The 25,882-nt window shown below is 40.5% G+C and overlaps 2 protein-coding genes across 9 annotated transcripts in view; both read right to left on the bottom strand.

Moving 5' to 3' along the window:
• Nucleotides 1-1,808: 1,808 nt before the first annotated feature.
• On the bottom strand, nt 1,809-7,098 carry LOC131246627 (uncharacterized). Its single transcript, XM_058246944.1, has 5 exons — nt 6,822-7,098; nt 6,441-6,713; nt 5,473-5,687; nt 3,629-3,853; nt 1,809-2,289 (listed from the first exon to the last, which is right to left on the bottom strand). Exons 2-5 carry the CDS (start codon nt 6,604-6,606, stop codon nt 2,185-2,187), a joined length of 711 nt encoding a protein of 236 aa, XP_058102927.1. The 5' UTR covers nt 6,607-6,713; nt 6,822-7,098; the 3' UTR covers nt 1,809-2,184.
• An 890-nt stretch (nt 7,099-7,988) lies between these two features.
• The window catches only part of LOC131246626 (protein RST1), a 93,426-nt gene continuing 75,532 nt past the window's right edge, over nt 7,989-25,882 (bottom strand). For 5 of the 8 annotated variants that reach the window (XM_058246938.1, XM_058246941.1, XM_058246940.1 and 2 more), the window contains 7 exons: nt 22,951-23,844; nt 22,210-22,503; nt 20,680-21,339; nt 19,844-19,991; nt 19,543-19,661; nt 17,328-17,697; nt 16,562-17,129 (listed from right to left, as the gene is read on the bottom strand). In XM_058246938.1, the coding sequence (XP_058102921.1) occupies nt 17,335-17,697; nt 19,543-19,661; nt 19,844-19,991; nt 20,680-21,339; nt 22,210-22,503; nt 22,951-23,844 (2,478 nt within the window). In that variant the 3' untranslated portion in view covers nt 16,562-17,129; nt 17,328-17,334. Of the gene's footprint in view, nt 8,008-9,054; nt 9,211-9,231; nt 9,338-12,454; nt 12,632-16,561; nt 17,130-17,327; nt 17,698-18,878; nt 19,413-19,542; nt 19,662-19,843; nt 19,992-20,679; nt 21,340-22,209; nt 22,504-22,950; nt 23,845-25,882 lie in introns of those variants that run through there. The other 3 variants (XR_009171453.1, XR_009171454.1, XM_058246939.1) reach the window with 3 other exon arrangements.

Genomic DNA, 25,882 nt, shown 5'->3' with positions numbered 1-25,882 from the left:
GTCATTGATTTTGTTGACTTTGGGTGTGTTTGGTTGCACCAAATTTCATGAAATATCAAGAAAATTTGTACCAACTTGTAACGACTAATCATGAAATATCATGATATTGCTGCAACCAAACACAATGGAAGTTTTTTTATATATTATTATCCATTTAGGGATGAGAAATGATCACTAATGTCAAGTTGCATGTGTGCACGTGCCATCATGTCATGTGCATGTGGGGCAATCAAGTTGGGCCCCAACATGAATGAAGATCACCTGGTGCAGAAATCAGGCCAGTGCACTCATCACATTGGGCACACATGTAGGCTGAATCAGGCAGCAGGTCCATTTTAAACTGCCCTTTAAAAGTGCAGCCTGCCTGATGAGTGGACCTGCCTGATTTTTCTGCCAGGTGATCTTCATGGTGGGGTCCACATTTTGCCTAGCTCAGATGTCTCTCATATATGACATGTGGGCACACGTGCATGCATTATGTTAGCAAGACATTCACTGTTCATGTATGACAATTCAGGCTGTCCAAAATGTGGGCCCTGCTGGATGTAGCATAGCCAAAAATCACTCTGATCAGCTGTCCACCGCCCAACTCTGGTCATCCATATAATTTTGTCCATTGAAAAATACCTTTTTAACCATGCATTTGGGGGGCAAGCAATTGGGCGGTGGACGATCTTCTAGTCGGTTAGTTTTTTTTGGGCCATGCCCAATCTACAATGGGGTGAAATGTGAAAGCTCTGGATTGACATGTACCCCACCTATTCTGTGGTTGAGCCGTCAAGGTTGTGTCTCAAACTAGCAGTAAAGCCCTATCATAATTTTATAGTGGCTGATGGTGCTCATGCTCATCAACTGCGGACCACCACACCTTGCTGTTGTCTGGTGGGCTATGCGTATGGGTTGTACTGCCCATTGGTGTCTGTTTTGGCTGTTGCATCTGGACCGTTGCTCTGTTTTTTTGGCTCAAACGTGTTAACCATGCAATTGCGGTCCACACTGGTTGGACAGCTATCATAGCTGCACTGCTTGTATTTTGGGGCCATAGCCCATCCACATGATAGCTCTCCAGATAAATGGTCCTGGTTAGTTCATGCATGTGCCACATGTACAGTCAACTATTTTCTGGTGCGACTTTGTGGAATTCATGATACACAGAAATTCTATGTACAAACTCACCTGAACTGTTCATATGACTGGATCTGCAGTTCAGATGGAAAATTTTTCATAAATGGGATGATCTTTTGTGCCTGGAGGTGAAATTTTCATTGATCAGATCTGATGGCCCTTTTCACCCGTGGGACTTTGTGAAAATTGACCACACTAGAAAGTCACGGTGGCTGGAAGATCCTAAGCACAGATGTGTTCTCATGATTGCAGCCTTCCATTTTATGTGGTGTTATTTGAAAATTGCCGACCATTTTGAAAGAGGCCATTTTCGTCTTTTTCATTCGAAAGTAACAGCTGTTAACGGTAACTGATGTGGGATGGAGGCAATTACAGTTGGAAGGTAATGCAAATGTAAAAAGGAGAGAAATCTGAAATCCTAAGAAAAGTGAGGGGGTATATAGAAAGGGGAATGTGCTGTCAAAGCACTATTGATGCTCCTACTTGCATCGGGACACTTCGACCAATCCATTGATCGAGCACGTTTCATTACGTCCAATGCACATTTCATAGGCTACCATGCAAACATCACACCAATTTGAAAAACATTAACCATTTGATTAATGTTCTTTAGTATCAATAGTTAAGATTGTTACTAATAATATTTTTTTAAAAAAACAACAGGAAAAAAAAAACCAATCCAATCAACACTTCGAATAGGCCCATCATAGATTGCTTATGATTCTAAAGAAACACTTTTCATCCAACTCATCTAAATTCCATAAAATTAAATGGATTGAAACTGTACAGTAGCTTCGGATTTCCACAAAAACATCACTGCAGCAGCAAGTCAATCCCCAGTGATTCGGTCTGATAAGTAAATGAACCTCAACGCCCAAGCAAAGTGAAAGGGAGAATGACACTGCAATGAATCCGGACTGAGGCTGGGCCATCGGCATTTAAGCAACAGCAGGATAAATTAGATTAAGAAACCATATACAATCAAATCACCGTCCTTGCAAAATGAGCTTTTCGACTGGCCATCAATTGCGCTTCCAAAGGCGCCCGGCTGTGGTTTGATCAGAGTCTGTCATGGCTGTTCCACCCCAATCCAGCACACCCTTTGTTACCAACTGCTTGTAATGGTTCTTTCAGACCCCTTGAATTGTTCCCAAGAGCCTCCCCCTGGATGGAGTGAAGCAAGGACAGTGATCAGAAGAAAATCCAAAACAAATGAGGTGACTGAAACAGGCACTACATTGGAAAAATGTCAGAGAAGATCCTGCATCCACCCATCCACCATGAGTCACTTGATGGGGCCCAAATCGTTGCATGTTGAAATGATCTGAACAGTCCATCTTGTGGGCACTACTGTAGATGGGCGGCAGTACAAAAATTCATGCAGACTGATGATCCTGACAATCCGACTAGGTGTATTGAAATGGGCGATTTTCAAACAAAACTAGTAAACAATCCATGTTCAACTGGAACCAGTGTGGAATAAGATGTCCAGTTGTGTTTTTAGGACAGTGGCTCATGCATGATGGGGTCCACTATACGAAACATTCATCATCCCATATCCAGCTGGATGGATATGACTTGTAAGTGGTGACTCATGCAAGACGGGCTGTATATTGAAAATGCAGGAGCAAGGAAGAAAATGAGGTGAGCCATGATTCTCCAACATGCTACAAGTATCGTTTTTGTCTCACATGATTCATTTTGGCACCTTTTCTATCATTACCATAACCATCATAGTCGTATATTTACATCTCCCCTCCTTTTTTTTCTTTGGAAGGGTTTCAGAGCGGACTGGAACCTCTGTACCACCTGTTGAATGCAGCGGGTAAATCACCCAGGCTGTGGGACCCAACATGCTGTGTGTGATATCCATTCTGCCCATCACGTGCGCCTTATAATTTCTCCCATATGGATTAAACATCATCTCAATAATAAAAATAAATAAAATCAGATGGGCTAAACTGCCAGGGAAAATTGTAAAAACATGTCTACAGCCACTATGATCATGCTCTGTGGCCTGCCTGAGTATTGAATCAGAATGTTTTTTTGGAGTGTCTATTCATCCTGCTGAGGCACACCAGATGAATCAGTGAGATGGAAAATGCAACCATGGTAGGACCCACAAAATCACAAGCAAACATATGGGTGGTGTTCCCTCCTCAATGCTATCTGTAGTGTGGCCCGACAAGTTGTGAATCTAGCTGATTTTTGGCCCCAGGGCCTAATTTCAAGGCCCACATCTAATGAATGGAGTGGATGTCACACGTGCAACAGTGGCCTCATGGATCCGGAGCGTTTTACCTGCTGCCTAAAACAAATGTTGTAGAGGAGGCAGGTCACTTCGGGGCCACTTCCCAACTATCCTCTTGGAAACACTGCCATTGAGTTTCCTCTCATCTCCTAGAAACAAAACGGAAGGGGCTACTCCTATCCGACTTGATTGGCCCAGCTCGCATCTAGTTAGAACCTTAGGAGACAATAAATGAGTTTATCCCATACATACCTCTTTCCAGCCCATGCCTTCTAAAATCTTTCTTGCATAACTACCAGCTCCAAATGACATGTGCTGGGCTTCAGCTGCAGCTTCTTCTGTATCCAAAGACTCGGAACATGACACTTCTCTACCCCTACCACCATTTGCAAAAGTCTTTTGACCTGGACCTATTCCAAAACCGCCATGTAGAGTTCTTCTCTCAGCAGCTCTATCTCTGTACACATGTCCTCTCTGCTGGTAATGTCACATAAAGTGAGGTCCAAGAAGGAAGATGCATATAAGCATTAGAACAGAAACAAATAAGGATAGAGTAGATAAGATTGAATGTACAAAATATCTTCAGCCCCTTTTCAAGAGTTTCTACAAGTGACATGATGGATAACAACTCTGGTAAAGCATGCCCATCATCCGTGGGTAACACAAATTCCAGAAACTAAAGAAAAAGCTGAATATGGTATAAATGATAAAAAAACCAAAGTGGCGCCATGTATTAAAATAATGAAAATAATCAAACTGTGACGCTGGATATACACAAACTCTCATAAATAGTACACATGGCATATATTAACTCATATGAAACTGACTAGATTTTGCAGCCCACTGTCGTGAAATCACAATCCCAAGATCAGACGGGGTGAACTAACCTCTGGTTCGTGGACCCTTGTTTGTGGAAATAGGACCTTTGGATACTTTTAATTTTAACCATCCAATAAATGGCCACCAATCTGACAATCAGATAATCAAATAAGCTTAATTTTTTGTTCATGGTAGATCTACACTGGGTACCATAATTAGGACGGTTTAATTTGACTACTTGTAAGCAAGGCATTCAATAACGGTAATGGCAGCTGTAATGCCAGCTTTATGGCAGGTCACAATGGCTGTTACACCCCCATAATGATTTAAAAAAAAAAAAAATCTTTTTTAAAGGAGGAAAATGTATCAGCCCTGTATTGGACTGTTATGACTTATGAGACTGTATTGGCCCATTACAGGGCCGTTATCCCCCTCCTTTTCTTTTAGAACCGGCATTATAACCACATATTGTGTAACGATTCCCACCATTATGTTACATAATGACCATTACGGCCGTTATGTAACCGATTTTAAAACCATGCTTGTAAGCCACGTATGCAATTTCTAAGAGCCTGCATATCATCCATCACACTCCACTAGAGTATCAAAGTTTTTTCTCATTATTCTAAGTGTGTTTTCAAACTGCACTGCTAGATGATAAAAATATCCAAACTATGGTTACCAATTTTGATCCACATAATAATGGTCAAAATGCATTGGAAAATGCTAGCACTCACCGTCTTCCATCGGTGCATATCCTCGCTACAAAAGTCAAGCACACTTGTAAATGATGAAAAATTGGACCTCTATGAAATACAAGAGCCTTGCTACAAAAGTCATCCTCACTTTTAAGTTTTAACCATGGGTTGATAACTTGTCCAAGTCGACTCAGACTCGGTTGAGTCTGATCTGGTTTGACACTACAAGTCAGTAGTGAAAATGGGCCTAACTCAATCCAATATGGACGAGTCACTCCATGATTCGGCAAGTTGCAACTTGACTCAGGACTGAGCAAGTCAGTCTGAGCTGATAAGCCTTAAAACTAAGCTTGTAATTGATGAAAAAATGACACTTACAATGTGGAATGCAAATGTCTTGTTGGGTTCATATCCCCATTTGCTAATAGGAGATAAACAAGATCATGGAAAGAATGAGACAGAAAAAAGACAGTAGTGTATGTAATATTACTAATGTATGATGAACATCCGTAGGTTAGAAGACAAAACAAGAAGTTTCATATCCAAAATTCAAAAACAAGATGGCATGAAAGAAGTTACCTTTTCTTTTGATGATAAAGGTTGACCATGGTTTGCACATGATTCTCCATCTATGGCTTCAGATCCATGACTTGCCTCGAAATCAGAGGTGGGAGTGTTGTCCATATTAGCCAATAAATCAGGGAAGCCCCAATCTTTTGTGGGGTTGGAAGAATCATATGTTGATAACGAAGCAAGGTATCTTGCACTAGGGCTCCTCAATTTATACACCTGCCCTGGAAAAAGATACCGCAAGCTGGTTAGTAACTTGGTAAACTGTCTGCAACATGACTCTCCAAAAACCAACAGATATGTATCATTTCAAGAGGCAATGCTCACTCCCCAGATTGGCTTTTGAAAACAAGCAATAAACACCCACCCTGCGCCCCCCGCCCCCCCCCCAAAAAAAAAAAAAAAAAAAAAGTGGTCGAAATTCAGTTGATATCAACAACACAATCACTTTTGAATTGGTGCATGGATACAAGCAATTGAACAGGCATCATCTGAACAGATAATGAATGATGCAATTCTAAATTTTCTTTTCTAATAGACCTCATTTGGACAAGCAAAGACCCCATGCAAGATGCCATTTTCAAGCTGCAACTGTTGCACACAGTGACTGGAGTGTTGCCCACATACCATGGCTTTGGTAGATCAATAATCAAATCATGAATTCTTCAAAGATATTCAAACAGAAACACTGAACAAGTTATTTTACATTTTGGTTTTCTCAAGTTGGAGGCAGGGACCTCTATGGAGTCACATAAGCTAGTAGCTGTAGCTGTGGCCAATCCGAGTTGAGAAAAACCCATTGATATGACAATTTGAAAAAAGAAATCGAAACTTGAAATATGAAACTGGAACTGTGTAAATGTGAAAAAAGGTTAACCATAGGATTAAAAATTCCTTTTACATTGAAAGAACACAAAGCTTAAAAGTAGAAGCACATGAATTTGGATCTCACTATTCCATATAACAAGGAAATAGACCTGACACAACTCGCACTAGATCAAGATGCACATCCGATATGATAGAAGTTTTCAGAAGACCACCACCAACAGGCATAGAAGGATGAAGCTTGGCGGACCGTCTCACCAGCCTTCCGACCAGCCTAGCCACCTTACGTTTCTTTTTCCCAACGGTTTGTGCCACCATTGACCAATCCCATAAATCTATTACAGGAAAAGCAGGAAAACCCTCCTCCCTAGATTGAATGACTTGGCCGTACTGAGCTCGCCAGTTCTCTTCATCCCAGAGAGCGTCTGCATCAAAGTTTGCATAAGAAAACATGTATATAAGACAACATATATGCATGCATGTATAAGTACAGATATTGTTTAAGGAATCAATCTAGTGCAAGGCACCTATACCCAAAATTCACATTGGATGAATCTTATCACCATCTACTTCTCATTAGAATGTGATGAAAAGTTGGCCTGGAAGATGCCACCACCACCTCTGAACACGTCAAAGCAAGAAGATCCCTATAGGGCTGTCAACGAATTGAATTTGAAGCGGATCTGTGCATATCCAAATCCAATGCTATTAAGAATTTCGGATATCTGAATTCCATCCAATATCCAACGGATCCTTAGAAACACTTGACTGCTAATGCAATCTTACCTTTTTATACAATAATCCATCAAAAGAAAATGGATTTTTCCCCAAACCTGTAAACCTCGCATCAAAACGTAACTACACTTTTATAGCATCATCATTATAAACGGATTGGATTGGATCTTCATATACGTGTCAGATCAGATGTTTATTGAATCGCATTGTGGTATATCCAAAACCTGATCCATTATAAACAGATCCTTTTTTGAGGAACCAAAATTGATCCAATAGATCTGATAAATGATTCAAATCTGATTTAATAGGATCAAATTTGAATGGGATCCAGTTCAAGATCCGATCCATTGACAGCTACTATTTGCTTTTTTGATTGGGTAGTGATAAGAGTCACCATCACAGAACTTTGCATATGGCTCTCTCACCATTTCCTTACGGAATCCAAAATGAATATCAGAGAATCAGAATATGATGTGAAAATGTGATAACCTTCATTGGACACTCTGCCACTGGACTCTGGTTCCTCTTGCACATCCTCAGGGATCCATTCACCTTCTTCAATCTCGTCAACGGTGTCATCATGATAACTGGATAACATAGAACATGATTGATCTAGCAACTTCTCATTAGTATCTTTACTTGCTGATCCTGAAGAATGTAAATCCTTCATGTTAGGTTCAAGTATAGAAATAAATATGTGATTAACCACAGACTTAACGATTTCAAGATATACACACCATCTGTATCGGAGGCCACCACCACGTCATCACAATGGAGAGCCGTATTGGAATAACCAGCCAAATAAAGATCGATAAGTGTCTCTTCTAACCTGAAAACAATAATTCAAACTTGTTAACAAAGAGAAATTCAATAAAACGCAACTGCTAACATCTAAGGGGCATGTAAAATGTCATAAAATCTCGCACCATTCTGATGGCGGAGGTGGATTTTCTGCCGTTACGTCGGTAACATGTTCAATATTGCCTGTTCAAAAGAATCAGATAAGTTGATTGCTGCAAATTGATGCGTGTCTGCTTATTTTGAATTATTGATGTTTCTAAATTTATCAAACATGAGAATTTATCCATAAATTCTTCTTCATCCTCGGCAATCCGATGCCAAATCCAATTTAGATTTATGACATTCCAAGATTATGCACTGAAGTGTTAGGCCCACAAAGGTGTGGAGCCTTGCCTATCCACACGCAAGCTCATGCACCAATGTTGCACAAGTTTGTGAGATCTGCACTTTTCATCAGATGGGCCATAATGCTTGGATCTTCGGCCTAAAAGTCAGGCTGTTTCACTCCATCGGGGTGGGTCATGGTGTACAAAATTGATCCGTCCATTTGTTTTGTACATTGTGGTGAGGGTAACAGCCAGATTTTTTTGCCAAAAGATCTACTCGGTGTAGCCCACCAAATCTCGCACATTTGTGCTTTATTGGCAGGGGTTCTTGTGTGGACAGGCGGGCTCTACATGATTGAGGGCTTAGCGAACCTTTAGTTTACTCATGATTCATATGTTCAGCATATAAAATATTTTCTCATACCTATACAAGTGATTTGAAGGCTTGTTCACTTGCAAGGAGAGAACCTTAGGATTGACCGGTGAAACAGTGTTTTTAAAGCTGACCAAAAATGGCCGGGACAAGGCTTTGATGATGATGATGATAACCTATACAATAAGTAACACACTAACACCCCTTCTTTGTTATCCATGATATCCATGGGTATTCCTGCCCTTTAACTGCATTAAAGTATTTATATTATTTATTCTCGAAATGTACCCATCCAATAGATTGCAAATTTGTTTCCTATTCATACAACCATGCCCCTGCTATTAGATTGCATTCTTCTGATGTGATCAAAATCAGATGCAATGGGAAAGGGCCTAACTTGCTTTGACCTTTAGGTGGTGGTTAAAACGAGTGGGACCACTTCAATTCACCACAAAAACTTTTCCTATCAGTTTTTCACACGGGATAATGTCCCAAGACAATGTAGATAATTTTTTGAAAGGTCAAAGACACCTAGAATTATATAAAAAATATGGATTTGTGTTGTTTGCCTTGAACGGGTTCGTCAGAAACCACTCTCGCTAGTTCTCCAGCTTCAGATTCCTTGCACTGAAAAAGATCCAAAGTATTTAATAAGTGGGATTGCCAATATCAAATATCAAGAATCACCTGCATAAGCATACTAGCTACCTTTTCAGATTCCAATAGCACATAACCGCCATCCTCAAATGTATAATAGAGGCTATCTCTACTGCTATAGTACCATCCAGCATTAGGGTCATGATAAAATCCAGTACTGCATTGCATTAAGATAAAACTGAGTTACAACAGTCAGAATGTGCAGTGTCACTGCCAACAGGATCTTCATTGCTTCAATCACGAGGGTAATAGGCTAATAGCTAAGCAATATAAACCAGTAAAAACTACGGAAAATGTGATACAGGATCATTCCATCCAACCGTAGCATCCACAATGGGAGCCACTGGCTGATTGAAGATTGCATAAGCTCTGCTTCAACTGTGGGGCCCACAAATCCAATAGGATGGTCCAAAGTAAAGGAGCAATTGGACTGTGGGGGCCACAGGTCCAATTAGGTGAAGATTTCAGCCCTTACATATCACCTGGTTATTCAAATTTGAGATTTATATGCAACCGGCAGTATTAACAGCTATACGTAATCCATGTTCCCAGGCTTTTATGCACAGATGTACAGCAAGAGGCCAGGATCAAAAACATTAAAATTAATTTTAAAAAAAGGATTGACCAAAGGTTATTTAGCCCTTACACATATGTATTTATAAGTGTACAGTGATCTTAAAATCAACCACATTCATATTTATTATTAGTTATTTCATTATTTATTATTTAAATTAAAATACATAAAAATTATGAAATTATTTGAGATGAAATTAGTGATTTCTTTATTAATTATTAGTGATTTCTTGTTAATGTATTGGTTGTGTTTTCATGCATGTCTTCTATGATTTATAAATTATATGACTTGATTTTGAACATAGTTGCATTACTTCTGCCAAACAATGCATAGTTTAGCACTATAAACAAAGGGAACTTGTTATACATACTTTAAAAAAAATAATAATTTTCTAAGTGTATAATGATGTCTTTTTTAACATCTCCTGAAGTTCCATTGAAAATTTTGACCAATTTCCCAATGCTTTCAAAAAACAGCGACACATTACACGATACATGCAACATTTCCTTGGCGAGACCAATATGTTTCCATACCCAAGGGTGTGTGATACATGTGTTGATATCGATACTTAAATCATTGGTCATATGTTGTAAATGTTTTCCCAAAAATAAATTAGGTCCACTCAACATGTGGGCCTTAATATTGAAAACAAGTGGATGGGTTAGAAAACTTCGGTTGTACATTTATCTTGCAAACTGTGGCCCACATGATGAATGGATCAAGTTGATTCTTGGACCAGGGCATCAATATAGTGGTCTTGTTCTAACAGATGGATCGAATCTTGGACATATTAATGTGATATTGGCACATGTGTGGTGTGTAAATGAGTTTCATCACACATGCGTGTGGGCTTAGCATAGCTCGAAAAGAAGCGAAGAGCCTTCTTCTATGCTTTCTTCTCTCTGAATGCAGAAGACGATAGCAAGAGACAAATGCTCACTGGAACCCCCCTTCTAGTCATGGAAAGGAAGGGAGACAACGAGGAACTCAATGGAAAGTCAAAAAGCATCTTTGTTGCCAGAGAGAGATGTTGCTGCATCTCTTCTTTATATTGGGGGTTGAAACTCACTTACAGGTAAGGGCTTGTTTGATTAGAGGTAATTTTAGGTAATCGGTGGTAAAAGCATAATGATGGTTTTTGCTCCCTGTTTGGAACAGGTGCAATTCAACCTTGAAAATTGGACAAAATTCGACCTCTTTCCAAGCTAAAATTCTGTGGGCCCCACCATGATGTATGTGCTACATACACAATGTTCAATCATTTTTTTTTTTTGAAATCATTTAGGGCAAGAGCCCAAAAATGAGGCAGATCCAAAGCTCAAGTGAACCACACCACAGAAAACAGTGGGTTCAATGGTGGACGCCATTATTCCCATTGCAGGCCACTTGAGCTTTGGATATGCTCAATCCCTAAAATGATATGGAAAAATAAATGGATGGTGTGGATGAAACATGTCATGGTGGGGCCCACAGAATTTTGCAACATGGCAAAATACCCGACGTCACACAATCCGAGACTCGTTTTAGATGTTGTACCTATCCAGGAAATGCACAAGTAAATAATTATTGATTATTTACATTTGACTACCTGTAATTATGACCAATAAAACAGGCCCAAAGTGAAATTTCTCCCTTTTTATATGTTTAACAGGCATTTCTCCTGCAAGTCACTAGTAGCTTGTATCTTGCAGGTGAAATTTTCATCCAAACAGTACCTGTAAATGAGTTACATGTTAACCCTTTTACAACAAACACAACTTACAAGCATCCAAACGACCTGTGGCTGTGAGTGAGTTACAAGTGGTAAGTCACAACTTTTCAGTGAATATGAAATCCTGAGAAAAAGAAATGATTTCACTTATCTGTAAACAACTTACTCCCGAAACTCACTTTTAGGTGTTAACTTGTTTACAACTTAAAAAGTTACAGGCATGCAGACGACCCTCCTGTTTTTTTTTTTTTTTTGGATCTGCTTCATTTTTGGCACCATGCACTAAAATGAGCTGTGCATGCAACTGACCCTTTAGTTAACAGTAATTAGGATATTGAGCTCTAATATATGTTAGCACAATCTTCAAAAAAAGAAGAAGAGTTCATGTTAGCAGTAATTAGGTATTAGAGATCAAGATCTCTAAAACATACTTACTGTTAACTAAAATGGAGATGTAATAGGTGTCTTCCAAACAGGTCCTAAGTAAATCTTTTAAATTAGAACTTCTTTAAGGGAGAATGCAAACTCATTTGGAGACAACTTTTAAAAAAGTCTCTAAGGTTGCCGCTTCTCCTTCAAGTGAATCGTTTTTCTCCTTTTGTTTTTTCAACTCTCGTAATTGCAGGATCTACACCGTAGTTACGTGCGGGTGCATAACATAAACGGTGCAGATCTCATGAACACGAGCAATGTGTATGGTTTTTAGACGTAGGCCACAGAATGCTGCCTGCACTGATGATCCGCAACCCTAGAAAATCGTCGAAGAGCTAAAAAAAGGGGGAGAACATTGAAAACCCTAGCAATCAAGACTCTGTTAGAAACGTGAAAATAATTCGTCAGTGTTTGGAAAGGAAAAAAGAAATCAGAACACCATTTGACGAAAATGATAAAAGAAAAACGACATGAAATCAAAAACCTAATTGACGAAAATTGGAAAAAAAAAAAAAAAAATCAACGGAAAAAGGAACGAAATTTGGGAATTTGCGAACCTGGCGTGGAAATAGAGCTGAGAAGCTTCGTCCCATTGGAAGGAGCAATCGTTGTTTTCCTGGGGATTTTCAGATTCGTGTTCTTCGTTTCCCGCCATTTTCCTCTCTCTCGTTTAACCATCTGATCTCTCGTTTCAACAGATTTTTATGTTGGAAATTCTTCGATATTCCAGCACGCTGCAATGGTTCGGATTGTACACGTGTCACACGTTTATAGTCAACGGCTCAGAAGTGTGTGTGAGAAATTGCTACGATTAACCCTCTGAAGATCAAAATGATCTCTTTTCTTATTTATTTATTTTCTTAGTATGAACGTTTGAGAGAGAGGCTTATTTGGAAAGATGCATTGCATTATATCAGATGAAATTAATACCATTATCATACAGTAATCACATCGCTTAAATATCATTATATTATGACTATCCAATCCGCCTTCGGGATCCAATCAATCCTATGGGAAAAACACTTTTACCCAAGTCAGTGGCGTGGCATTGTAATCAAAGGACCAAATTTCACAACTGAAACTAGTCACTTATCTTCCAATGCAACTCAAGGGTCATTTGTAAATGCAACGTATGAATGGACCGCATGGATAAAAGGCATACATCAATGTGGGCTCTCTGGATGTAGGGATTTTGATATTCATCAAAAATCTTATTAGGACTTGAAGTTCGATTACTTGGATTAAAATAAAATTTATATCCCACTTAATGCAATTCAATACTAAATAATTGTGCCTGCCACCTAATGCAATTTAATACAAGGTAATTGTGCCTACCAAAGAGGCTAGGTGCAATTTTTCATTAGACACTGGTTGTTCTTAACAGCGATGGCTATTCATTCATTTTTTTTTTTTTTTTTGGGTTAGCTTGTTAGTACACACCCATGTCAGTACACACACTCCATGTTAGCCACCCCCGCTAGGGATTGATACTAAGACCTCAAGTGTTGAAACGAGGTATCTCCACTCAGTCTGCCAGTTGAGATATGGATCTGGGTGTCCATGGCTATTCATTCATCAAGGCTTCAAGTAGCACCAAACAAGGTGAAAATTCTCATATTCCTTATGTATATATTATTGCAGTTCGAACGAGTATACTTGTTTATATAGCAACGGTTATTAACAATTTCTTATTCCCATTAATAAAACATTCCCTTTTTCTTTACTCTTCCTAAACCAGTATAGAAATGGGTACCTTTTCCCAGTTGTTTACCTTAGCGGCTGGAAGGTTTTGGTGAAGACCCGTGTGGGGGCACCTTTCGGGTGTGGGATGAAAACCTCAGAAATGGTGTGACCGTGAGAGGAAACTTTGGATTCTTAAATTTTAGGCTACCAGGTTGCTGAACAACTAATGTGCATGAAATCCAGCAGGTTCATCGCTTATTTGGCCTTGTAGCAAAAACCAGGCTAAAACCTCTTTCACGTGCTATGGCCCATCTGAGTTTTGGAGTACTGTGTTTCTTGCGTAATTGTTTCACCTTAATGAGTACACCTGAGTGGGCCTACAAAACTAACGGTTGGCGTCCCATCCTAACTTTTTCCCGCGGTGCAGTGTACCTGAGTTCTGGACTGTCATGATTTTTATTTTATTTTATTTTATTTTTTAATATTCAGAGGCGTACAGGAGTCGGCGTACTTGATGGTAGGGCTGAAAGTTGGGCGGGTTTAACCTGACGGACCCGACATTGGGTTGGGCTTGGGCAGGATGTATCGGGCTTGGGCCATACAAACACCAACCCGATAAAACTTGGGGTGAGGTCTCCGGTTGCCCGACCCAACCTGAACTCAGATCAATATATAAGTTCCTTATAAATTGCCCAACCTAACTTGAACTCAGATCAATATATAAGTTCCTTATAAATTAATTATAATTGAGTGCACATCGTACGTGTTGAAGGCATGAGAAATTCCAATGCCGTCGGGTTTCATTGCTCCATGTCATTTCCGATGACTCAAGTTTACTAGATGCACCGTATTTCTCTCTCCCAAATAGATTGCTGACTATACAATAGGACTTTTAAATGAGTAGTTGTCTTATATTTTAGCTTGTTTGTTTAGAAAAAATGAACTTCTTTATGATAAATAACTACATATATAATTAAAAAAATTATAGGTACAAAAAATAAGACGTGTATTGAAAATATAATAGACTAATGTAACAATGAAAATATTAATATATATCCAACCGACCAACCCAACCGAGCCCACTCGGGTTGGGCTTGGGTTTAGAATTCCCAACCCTAGGTTGGGTTCCGTTAGGGTTGAGCACCAACCCGTCCCAACCCGCCGGACTTTCAGCCCTACCTGATGGACATGGTGGATCTCATGAAACTTCCACCCAGGTGGTTCAATGCATAGTTTCCCAGAAGCGGATTGTGTCTAATAAGCTGTCCGACCTGAGCTCCTGTGGGGCCCGCTGTGATGCATATGTTTATCCACGCTGTCCATCCATTTTCTTAGATCATCTTAAGGTATGAGCCCAAAAATGAAGCAGATCCAACGCTCAACCAGACCACACCAAATAGTGAGCTCTGGTTGCATTAAATGCAAGAGTCATCTCTGGTGTGGTCCACTTGAGCATTGGATCCTCCTCATTATTGGGTTCATCCATTAAAATTATCTGAGAAAATGGATGGATGGCGTGGATAAACAGATACATCACGGAAGGTCCCACAAGAGCCCTGGTCGAACGGCTTATCGTCTGACTGGGGTTCGGACGCAATCGGCTTTCCCTGCCACCAGCCTAGACACCTGCCACTTACCACCTCCCAACGTTCCTGTAGTCCACCTAGTCATTCAGCCAGCTAGTACACCTCTTGTTTGGGCCTTGATCCAAAAAATCATCCTGATTCAACAATCAGGTGGCCCACCCCATAAAACGTCTAAATTCACATAGCATGGCCCACCTAAGTTTTCAGAAACCTTGATTTCTGGGTAATTCTTTCATCCAAGGTCGGCTGGATTGGATGGCATATAACACCATAGTGAGCCCTACACAACTAATGGTTGGCGTTGCATTCCCAACCTTTCTTATGGTGTGGCCTACCTTTTGGGATGGGACGCCATCCACCTAGGAATCAGTTAGCCAAATTCACCTATACAACCCACAGTCTGTGGGGGTAGGGTGCAACAGGCCAGGCAGCCCACCCACTTTCAGATCAGGCTCGGACCCATGGCACATGTGCTGGGCATGGGTCCAAGTAGTTTTAGCTCAACCACGCCTAGCCCAATTTCATAACTTGTTTCAATACTCTTCTAAGCAACACACGCATCTTTCCTGTATTACGAAACCCTCATTTTGTTTTCCAAGTACTTGCTTTCGATGTTCTTTTTTGGATTGAGCGAGCTTTTCAGGGTGATGAGAGGGTTATTCGTGCATCCGGTCTTGCTTTACCATGTTGTATCTTTTCTGTCTGGCGCTTAAATGAATTTACTTTTTCTCAAAATCATTTAAAAAAAAAAAGAAAAAAAAGAGTGCTTGAAAAATCACTTGACACGATTTCCAACCAACCCTCCGCTAGCTCAAAAAATCAACCGACATGATTTCCAGCCTTCTGCAATTCCAGAATCTCCTTGACAAATGGCATGCTTTCCCTAGTTGGAATACGTGGGTCAGTTCCATCAGAAGTGTGCTTGAGAGTCCCCTATCTAACATAGCTCAACAGAACATTCTTTTGGTTTTGTAAATCTGTTCCATTTTTTAGGACTAACCTGATCAAATCTTCTCTTCAATCAAAAGCAAGTAAATGGTTGCCCCACCATAAACATGGCATCCAACCCCGTCCAAAAAGGTTGCTCTACCATAATCATGGGACAGCAAAAATCAAGCCAATTTCAAGAATCATTTGGGCCACACCATAGAAAACAATGGAAAACCATCCAAAAACTTCCCAGTTCATGTAGGCCCACTGGATAGTTGGACCAATCTGATTTTTGGTCCCATTTTCTTGGTGGGGGAATCCTGCTGGATTGGTTGGATGCCATACACACCATGATGGGCCCCACATAGCTAATAGCATGTTCTTTTTCATCTACTACTAGTTGCAAGTGAAACGTACTCAAAAGTGTAGTAGTTATTGAAAAAAGTTGTAAAGAGACTCAGTGGGTGTGGTTACAGGTGTTTCTTTTATAAAAATGAGAGTTTAAACATATACAACAGCCAAAATTAGCAAAGGCTCATTGGGTGTGCTTACAAGTGTCTGTCTGGTGAAGGTCTCAAATTCAAAATGCACTGGGGTTTCTCAACTTCTATCAACAACACAGTTGAGCCATGAGTGACTCGGTTTGAGCTGTGTCAATTCAGCGACCGAACTCAACGAGTTCCGATAATTTGGAATTGAGTCACAAGTTACAAGTGGGATTCCTAGTGACCCTCGTAGAAATAGTCTGGACTCGGTTAAAATTTTAGACAGTTCTACAACCATGGCCAGAAGATCATATTGAACTCGTGAACAATACTAATGCCCTGAAGTGACCTTAAAAAAAAAATCTAGGAGAAAGGCTAAAGAATGTTACAGTAGCACATGATACAATTTCTCAAAGCTGCCTGAAGTGTGAAGCAAAGCAGCAACAGATTCAGGTGCGTGAGCAGGGAAGCATCTACTTCAAAATGTTAGCAAGTATTAACGGCTAGAAGTGTGAGCGGGAAGCACGATTCTGAAGTCAGAGTGGCACCTGATTAAAAGGATCATATTGGCATGTTAGCGAGTATAAATGGCTAGAAAGTGGGAGCGCGATTCCGAAGCATGATTTGAAGCGGGAGTGGCACCGGTTCGAAGGATCATATTGGCGGGAGCAGTAACTAAGTGATTGTAACAAAGTTTAAGACTCTTATAAAGACTAACTACAACAACACAAGAAATTCATACATACCCTTAATTCATGGAAGCACCATGTTGGCAAGTCTCAACTGCTTCTCAAATGGCAAGTAGTCTTTCAAGGAGACACAGGTACTGTGCATCACTTGTGCAAGGGAAACGGACATGCTGCTTTCACTCCTGTCAATCGGTGCCGAGCCAGAAAAATCATTTCCGCTCGCCACCTGCATTGCCCATGCATAAATGCGTTCTGTTGATGCCCATAAATTCAGGACCACAGGTTTGGCTATGACCAGCCAGTTGCTGTCTGAGAGAAGAGAAGGCAGGGTAACCGGCAAGTCACTCAAGACGGCAACACGATCTAGAATGAGAAGCGGCATATATTTACAGCAGCTACTAGATAACAGACCAAGAAACTGCAGTGCCTGTAAGGAAAAAGAGCAGAAAATCACCTATCCACATCAGAATGATTTATGCATGCAAGGGATGTATGTAAATATGAACATAGGGTCGTTGGGATGGGCGGGGTCAGGTCAAAGCATGTCCATGTCCCCTAAGCCAATGACCTGAGTTGAAAGCCAGGCCAGGCCATGAACTAAGGAATCATACCTGGGCCTGGCCAACAAGCTAAATCAGTGTCTTAAAAGTGGGTTCATGCTGGGCCTACCTGTTAGACCATTAGACACACAATTCAAGCTCTGGCCCAATCAGTGATCAGGCACAAAACTGAAGCCTAGTTCTAAACAACAGGCCCTGACTCGAGACTCGGCCTAAACCCAGCCAAAAGCAGCCTGAATTATGCAGCATGGTTCGAAAATTCGAAATTTCAACTCGACTCAAAAGTTCTGTCAAGTCAACCAACTTGGACAAAATTTTCCAAGTTTCTTTCAGAGTTGGGTTGGTAATATTTAATATGTAAAGAGATATGCACCAGAGCAATATATATTGGTGCTTGCTCCTAGTTGCATTGGGACATTTGGACAGTCCAATCCATTGATCTAGACTGTTAATTAGGTCCAAAACACATTTCATTGGCTACCATGGGAACATCACACCAATCAGACAAATTAACCATTTTATCAATATTGTTTAGTATGGACAATCAAGATCATTTGCACAAAAGTAGGTTCAATCAACAATTTTATCCATCCACTTATTAGGACCCATCATGGATTGCTTATAATTCTAAAGAATCACTATTGTTAGGCAATTGTAACCATTCCATCCATTGCTTAGAAAAAAAGATTACAGAAAATAATGCGAAATCAAGGATTCGTTGGATGATTCGATCAGTGCGATTTTTGCATCATAGCCCATGAAATGTGTTCTGGACTAGATAGACAGTTCAGATCATTTGATTGGACTATCCAAGTAAAACAATGTAGGTGCACTGTAACTTACAGTGCCTTATAGCAATTGAGCATTTCTCATATTTAAAATATCATAATATGTAAATATTGACGGCCATGGTCGCTAAAGTCGAGTTTTTTTTTTTTTCCAAGTTTTGCCTAGATCGTTTTTAAAAAAAAAAGAAAAAAGCCTTGACCTAGCAGTGACCAGGGCTGTCAACGGACTGGGTTCAGGCTGGGCAGAGATCTGTCCAAGCCCGGCCTGCAAAGTAAAACCCAGACCCAAGTACGGCTCGGGCCCATTACAGGCCAAAACAAATAGGCTCAAGCCTGGCCCATGATGATTATGCATGGCCTAGATCCGAGTATGATCTGAGCCTAAGCCCAGCCACCCTCTTTTGGGCAAGATCTAGGTTGTTTGGTTAGGCATGCCCACCGATGCATGATATTGAGAAAAATGCCCTCGAAACCTTAAACAGGCTGGGCTGGGTTGGGTTCAGGCCAGGCTGACAGGTATAAGACAGCACAAGCCTTAGCTTGATTAATAAATGGGCATAAGTTTTAGGCCCTGGTCCAGCCCTCGAGACTAGTATGTCTGCCCAAGCTCTGCCCAAAATGGGCCAAGCCCGAAAACCCGTTTTGCCAGCCCTAGCCATGACCAAATCAAGTCCCTCTTTGAGTCTTCATGAATGAGTCAAGTCAACGTGGCTGAGTTGGGTTGAGTCTTTTAGAGTTTTTAAACCACAATGCCCAGCCCAATGGAGTTGCCACCCTAAATTGTGCATGAAAACCTGCATAACCATCTTTCTCGTGCAATTAGCAAGCATTGTAAATATTATAGACTATTTGGTGTCATCCATTGAATTTTCATGTGCGCATCAGATACTGCAATCACACTAACAGTGAGCTAAGTGTATATACCGTGGAAGGGTACTTTGTTATACAGCTAATCTCCACTGCATCGAGGAGCCACTGCCTTTTGATACTGCCTTCTGCACATTGTAATGCTGCAACAACTTCCACAAGTGCACACCAGATCCCTACAATTGTGGTTCAGCCAAATCTCTCGTAAGTTTAAAGCACAATTCACATGCAGGGGAAGTGTGTGCATGCATGTACATTTGGTCACATGCATGCGTGTGGATGTATACATATCCTGCATGCATGCATAAGTTATTTCTTAGCTCTGTATTGCAGCACTGATTTCTTTTGAGATACTAACCATCCGATTCCGTATTCAACATGTGAGGTTTCAGCATTCTCAGCTCAGTCACTGGCATGGAACCTGTCAATACTAGCTTGGCTTTCGCAAAAATCTTCTTTACTCCTTTGGCAAAATGACTTCCTCGCACCAAATTCATTTCAGGGACCTGCATAACATATAACACAGTTATATACTTAACATATCAAACTAAAATTAAGAAAGATTCCTTTCTATTTTCTTTCTTTTTCATGCACATGCATGGAAATACTCTGGTATACATGATCAGGTTTCACACTCAGACATGCACATATGCATTAGGGGTAAACTTGGGACGGGCACTTGAACCCAACTGGCCCAACCAGAAAGTTTGGTTGGGTTGGGTCGGCTTGGGTTAAGGTGCCAGTTGGGCTCAGGCTGGAAATCATCAACAGACCCCTGGTTGGGTTGGGCTTGGATTGAGGCCTTGGGCAACCCAACCCAACACAAACCTGACCTTACATCACTCACATAGTGTAAATTGTTATATTCGATGTACGGTATAAGACATGAAATTACTAAAATGGTATGACATTCTGAATCTTTGACCCAGCCCGACCAACCCAACCTGACCCAGCCTAACCCAGCCTGAGATGGGTTAGGGTTGAGGATATAGTATGCTGGGTTGGGCTCAGGTCGGGTCAGACCACAGGTTAACCCAACTTGATCTCAGGTTGGGCTCGGGTTGACCCTCAACCTAACCCGACCTGCCAAGTTGTATCCCTAATATGCATGCTAGGACCTGCACTATTGCATGTACATGGAATTCATGCATGTGGAATAACCTGACTAAATTGATTAAAATGATTTTTATATACCTGCAGGATATCCATTAGCCAATCCTTTGGCGCCTTACCCAAACATCTCACAGCTTCTGACCACTCGTTTTCAGAACTTGCCTGTTTCTCCACTAGACCATCTTCACAGGGAGAAGCAGGCAACAAACAGAACAACAACTCCATGCATTTCTCCATGTTTGATATATACTCTGGGACCTCAGTAGAAGATTCGCCCAGAGAATGATACAAACCACTCCAGAATGAAGTTCGCAATAAGCTTTTCTGATCTGGATTGTATGACTGATAAGAAGTGGAGGAACTGAAATAATCAACGATGTCATCAAACAGCTTCTCCAGCCTGGAACCTGAGAAGATTTTTATCGCATCTGCCAGATGGCGTAACAGAAAAGACTGCAGATTCAGCTCTAGCATCCTGAACCTGGATATGTCAGAGAGCTCATCCACAAAAAACAGGAGGGGACTGACTTGATTTGCATGAGCTAAGGAAAAACGTATGCATTCCTCTCGCAGTGCTCCTTTCTTGAGAACAATATTCGGGTTTAACACGCTGGAAACTTGATCCTCGTATTTCATGCAACGTCTAACAATAGCCCCCCAATCCAAGGATGGTAGTCTAGGAGCTTGGGAGAGGCACCTCAAAATAGTTGCAACTGTATTCACATGTGTGATTGTACCCATCTGAAAATTACCCAATATAAAGAGATGGAAATGCTAATCAGCAGGTCTTAGATAAGTAACAGCAATGTCATCTCTATCAGAGATGGTAGATGCTATCAAAAGATCTGATCTTGCTACTACCAGTTCGGGGCTTTAAAATTTTCTGAAAAACAGAGATGGTATTTATTAAGTCGAATGGTGTGAGTTTTTGCACTCTCATTGCCCGTCCCATGCCCAACAAAGGAGGGTTGTGTCACGTAGGCAGCTGGAGTAAAACTTCTTCCATAACCTTCTCTCACAAATCCAGAGATGGTATTTACAACAACTCTATTAAGATAGCCAAATGCCTCTTTTATGTGCATGGGTGCTTCATGCTTAGCAGTTTGCCTGGCCCCCTCCATGACCCTACCATGTGTGCTTGTGCTTCGGGCTAATACTAGATAGGACGGTGAGAGGTGCCAATGTCAGCCTCTGCCATTGCAGGTTCCAAGAACCCGGTAAAAGAGGTAGGGGCAGCATATCATGGAACTTTTGCCAATCTACCGTATACAAGCCAGCCCCTTTCTTTTTCTTTTTTTCTGTTTCTTTTCTTTTCTTTTCTTTCTTTCTTCATTCCTTCCTTTTTCTTCTTCTTTTTTAAGAAAAAGAAAAACGAAATGTTTGGAGAAAGGCTAAGATGACAATGGCAGTGAAATTTTCTAAAAACGTGAGCAGAAAGGTTTGAGCTAAATGACGTAAGAGGAACTGCTAACAGAAGCTGGATTCATAAATATGAGGAATTCAAGGTTCTGAAAATGCTTTCTATGTTAACAAAATCAGAATGTTTCCTTCCTCCTGAGTTCTAACATAGAGAAGATACACAGATTTGTGAATATGAGGGAGGGGTCTAACCTCAGAAGCATTAAGATCCATCAGCCACAAACAGAGTTGCCAGACAGTACTGTCCTCTGCAAAACTATGAGAAATCGGCTTGGACTCGATGGGGTTGTTTCTGGAAGCATTCACAGTGTGAGACTCCTTGGACCACCAGCGATGTCTCAGAAACGACAATGCCCACGCAGCATATCTTTGTATTTGCCGATCCTTAGAATCCTGTGCGACTAGAAACATTTCTTGCATCAATGATGTACAAAGCGGCTCACAAACAAGACTTGAAAGTACAGGCCCCCTCACATAAGATGAATCCTGTTGAACAAACTACAGCTGTAATCATATGCATAACTGCACACCATCAACATACGAAATATCATGAAGAAATATACAATATTCAATTAAGCATTGGCTTATCCCCACAAATGGTACACGTCTAGACCACCTCTTTGATGATCCAAATGGTTCACATGGTGGGTGCAGAATCTCCCCCATCAGACAGATTGTAACTATCCAATTGAGCCTTTGCTAAATGCAGAATATTAGTCGCATTATCCATTTTCACCAGATGGCTAGGATGTAGGGTGACACCGAGGAAAAGCCCATATTTAGATGGGCCACAATATCAACAGTTCAGATTACTTAAAGGTGGGGTCCACTTTTACCATTTTAGGGTTGAAACCAAACAAAAAGGTGCCATGTTTCTTTAGATGGAGCATCCGTGTGATTGAGGCATTGAATGATACCCTAAACATAGTTTACCTTCGCCTCATGGTCAGTCTGCAAAGATGAGCGCTGAGGGTATGTATGAGTGAGAGTCCCTGCACCTGCACCCAATGCATTTACAACCCCAAGCATCCCACCCAAGTGGACTGCAGGAGGGTATGGTTTGGTGTAAGTATTTCTAATCAATTCCAGTAAGCTTTTTACATCATCAGCTTTCATAGAGTGCACCCCTTCATTCAAAATGCAGGAGAGGAGGTTTCCAGCTCCAATGCATGATGCCATCAATAGACTCTGGTGGTAAGTTCCAGATTTCTTCACAGTTAAAAGTTCTGAGATGAGTGCTCTATAACCATCGACAAGAGGATCCAGTTCATCGTCCATGAGTTCTGTTCTATGGCAGAAAGCCACTACAGTGGGCAGGGCAAGACATGAGCCCACAGATAATGGTATCTCAGGCTTTTTATAGTGAATGCTTGTATCCTGATATGATGAATTAATCTGAGGAATCCATGATATGAGCATATCTTTTATCTTGAGCACAGCATCATGAGCCCCAACCCTATACATCGCAACAATAGAATTGGCCAAACCAAGTACAAGTGCTGCAACACCCCAAATGTCTTCCTCCATGTTATTGTCATTGTTACTGTACAAATCAACAGTTTCCTCTGTACAAATATCATCTGTACCAAGTGGGAAACTTTTGCAAAGGCTTTGTAGTGAGTCAAATGAGGATGGACACAGCTGGCATATCATTGAACATAACAACTGAACAATATTTCCAAGTAATGTGGCTTCTGTAATCTCTCCGGCTTCTTCCAAGTTAGAAACGTCACCAGCTTCAACCCTGGTAAGAAGATCTTGACAAGTAAAACCCAAGCCCACACCACAGGCTCCTTTGACTAGGATGCTTTTGCTATTAGAGGCCACCTGAAAGCACATACTACTAGTAAATTACAACAGTACTCATGTTCAACATACTTTATTATAATGCAAATGAGTTCTACAAAGACATCATGATGATTTTCTTCCATTTTGTAGGTTTGGCCGCAAGGCTTAATGAGACTAACAGAAAAGTAAGAACTCATAACATAGTTCATACCAAGGTTGCCAAACCCAGGACACAGTCAACTCAGTTTGCTGATAAGATTTTGATGCGTGAGTCGACGCAGTGACTTGAGTGAGTCATGTTTCATAGGTTTGGGCACATTGTCCCCCATCTGATGATCCATACCACTGATATGATGTCAAGTGTCATCCTTGCCATTGAAGCTACTGTTCATCATGATGGCCCAATTACAAATATCCCAGATTGAAAGATATTGTACATTGGCCTTTTTTTAAAGAAACATTTTGATACTCTAGGGAAGTTTGGTGCTTGATGCACATACACTAAGGAACTGTACACATGGCATACAAATAACTTAAATTAATTTGTTTTCTTAGATGAATGGCAATTAGAATATACCCTGATCTGATCTTTTAACTAGCTGATGGACACTAAGTGGACCTTGAAATGCAAAAAAAAAGAAAAAGTTGATGGCCCAAATCTAACCAACAAGTATCCATTAATCAAAGGTCAAAATGGTTTAATGAGTAACTTTGAAATGATGGCCTATTTTCAGCAGGACCCACCATTTGGATGGTGTATTATGATGTGCCAAATATACAATTATAAGTGTGTGTGTGTGTGTGTGTGTGTGTGTGTGTGTGTGTGTGTGTGTGTGAACCATCACACCTTGCCAAAAGTAGCAAATAAAGCCCCAGGACCCACCATTTGGATGGTGTATTATGATGTGCCAAATATACAATTATAAGTGTGTGTGTGTGTGTGTGTGTGTGTGAACCATCACACCCTGCCAAAAGTAGCAAATAAAGCCCCGGGAGTGGGCTACTCCTATGATAGTTCACCACCAATTTAAAATGGTAGTAACCAGTGTTTGAAATATCAGTATCGCGTTACGTAACGCATTCTTGGGATACGGATACATATCGGTTATTGCATGGGATATATCGGTTGTATCGTTGTTGTTGGAAACATGGGGAAACATTGAGAAATTGGTCGAATTTTTCAATGAAACGTCAGTGATTGTTAAAAAATATATCAATACATACTTACAGATCAAAACATTACAAAAAAACAAGTACACACAATAGGTTTTCTTTGTATGGGGTCCTAAATATGTGTTGTCTAACTGAATGGATGCAAGTATATTCAATGTCTATTCATATAATTTATAAATGTAAGAAGACGTGTAGAAACACAAGTAATACATTCAAAAGCAAAATAAGAATCACAATATTGGGTTACATACATGTTTGATTTTATGTTTGGACACAAAGATTGCAAATGATTTGTGAGAAATTGAAAATTTTTGATTTTTTTTTCAATTTTCCGCAACTCGGCCCCATCTCCTCCAAATCTTGAAATTGAAGCTCCCAATCCATGATTTTTCATGCAAAACATGAAAAATCATGGATTTGTAACAATTTGACACTAATTTAACATGATTTACAGAAAATAAAAGGATCGAAATTCGAAAATGCTCACCAGATCAAACATGTGGGATATATTGCACTACCTGTGCGTTTCATATCGCACTACTCGTGCGTTTCGTATCGCACAGGTAGGATACAAGATATATCATGGGCTATATCGATCAATATTTAAAACACTGGTGATAACACTGTTGGGAAGCGCAGAAGGTGAGCCCTCAAGATCTGACGGTCTATACGAGTTTTGGAACCCTCTCAAAGCAAAATATTAATGCTCCAACGGCCCGCCTATCTACTATTAGAGCAGATGGATCTATTCACACATTTGATCCTACGGTATAAGTGGCCTCGGATCACGATCTATGGATTAGATTGTATCAAGGACAAGCCAAAATGGACAAATCATAACGAATGCTATATATCTTTGTACACCCACGTTATTTCCAATGATATGTTTCACGAAAGAGTCTCT

This window comes from Magnolia sinica, chromosome 5 (assembly GCF_029962835.1).
Source record: "Magnolia sinica isolate HGM2019 chromosome 5, MsV1, whole genome shotgun sequence".
Taxonomy (NCBI): Eukaryota; Viridiplantae; Streptophyta; class Magnoliopsida; order Magnoliales; family Magnoliaceae; genus Magnolia; species Magnolia sinica.
The sequence above is the reverse complement of the archived record's forward strand: the minus strand, read 5'-3'. Positions and strand labels throughout refer to the sequence as shown.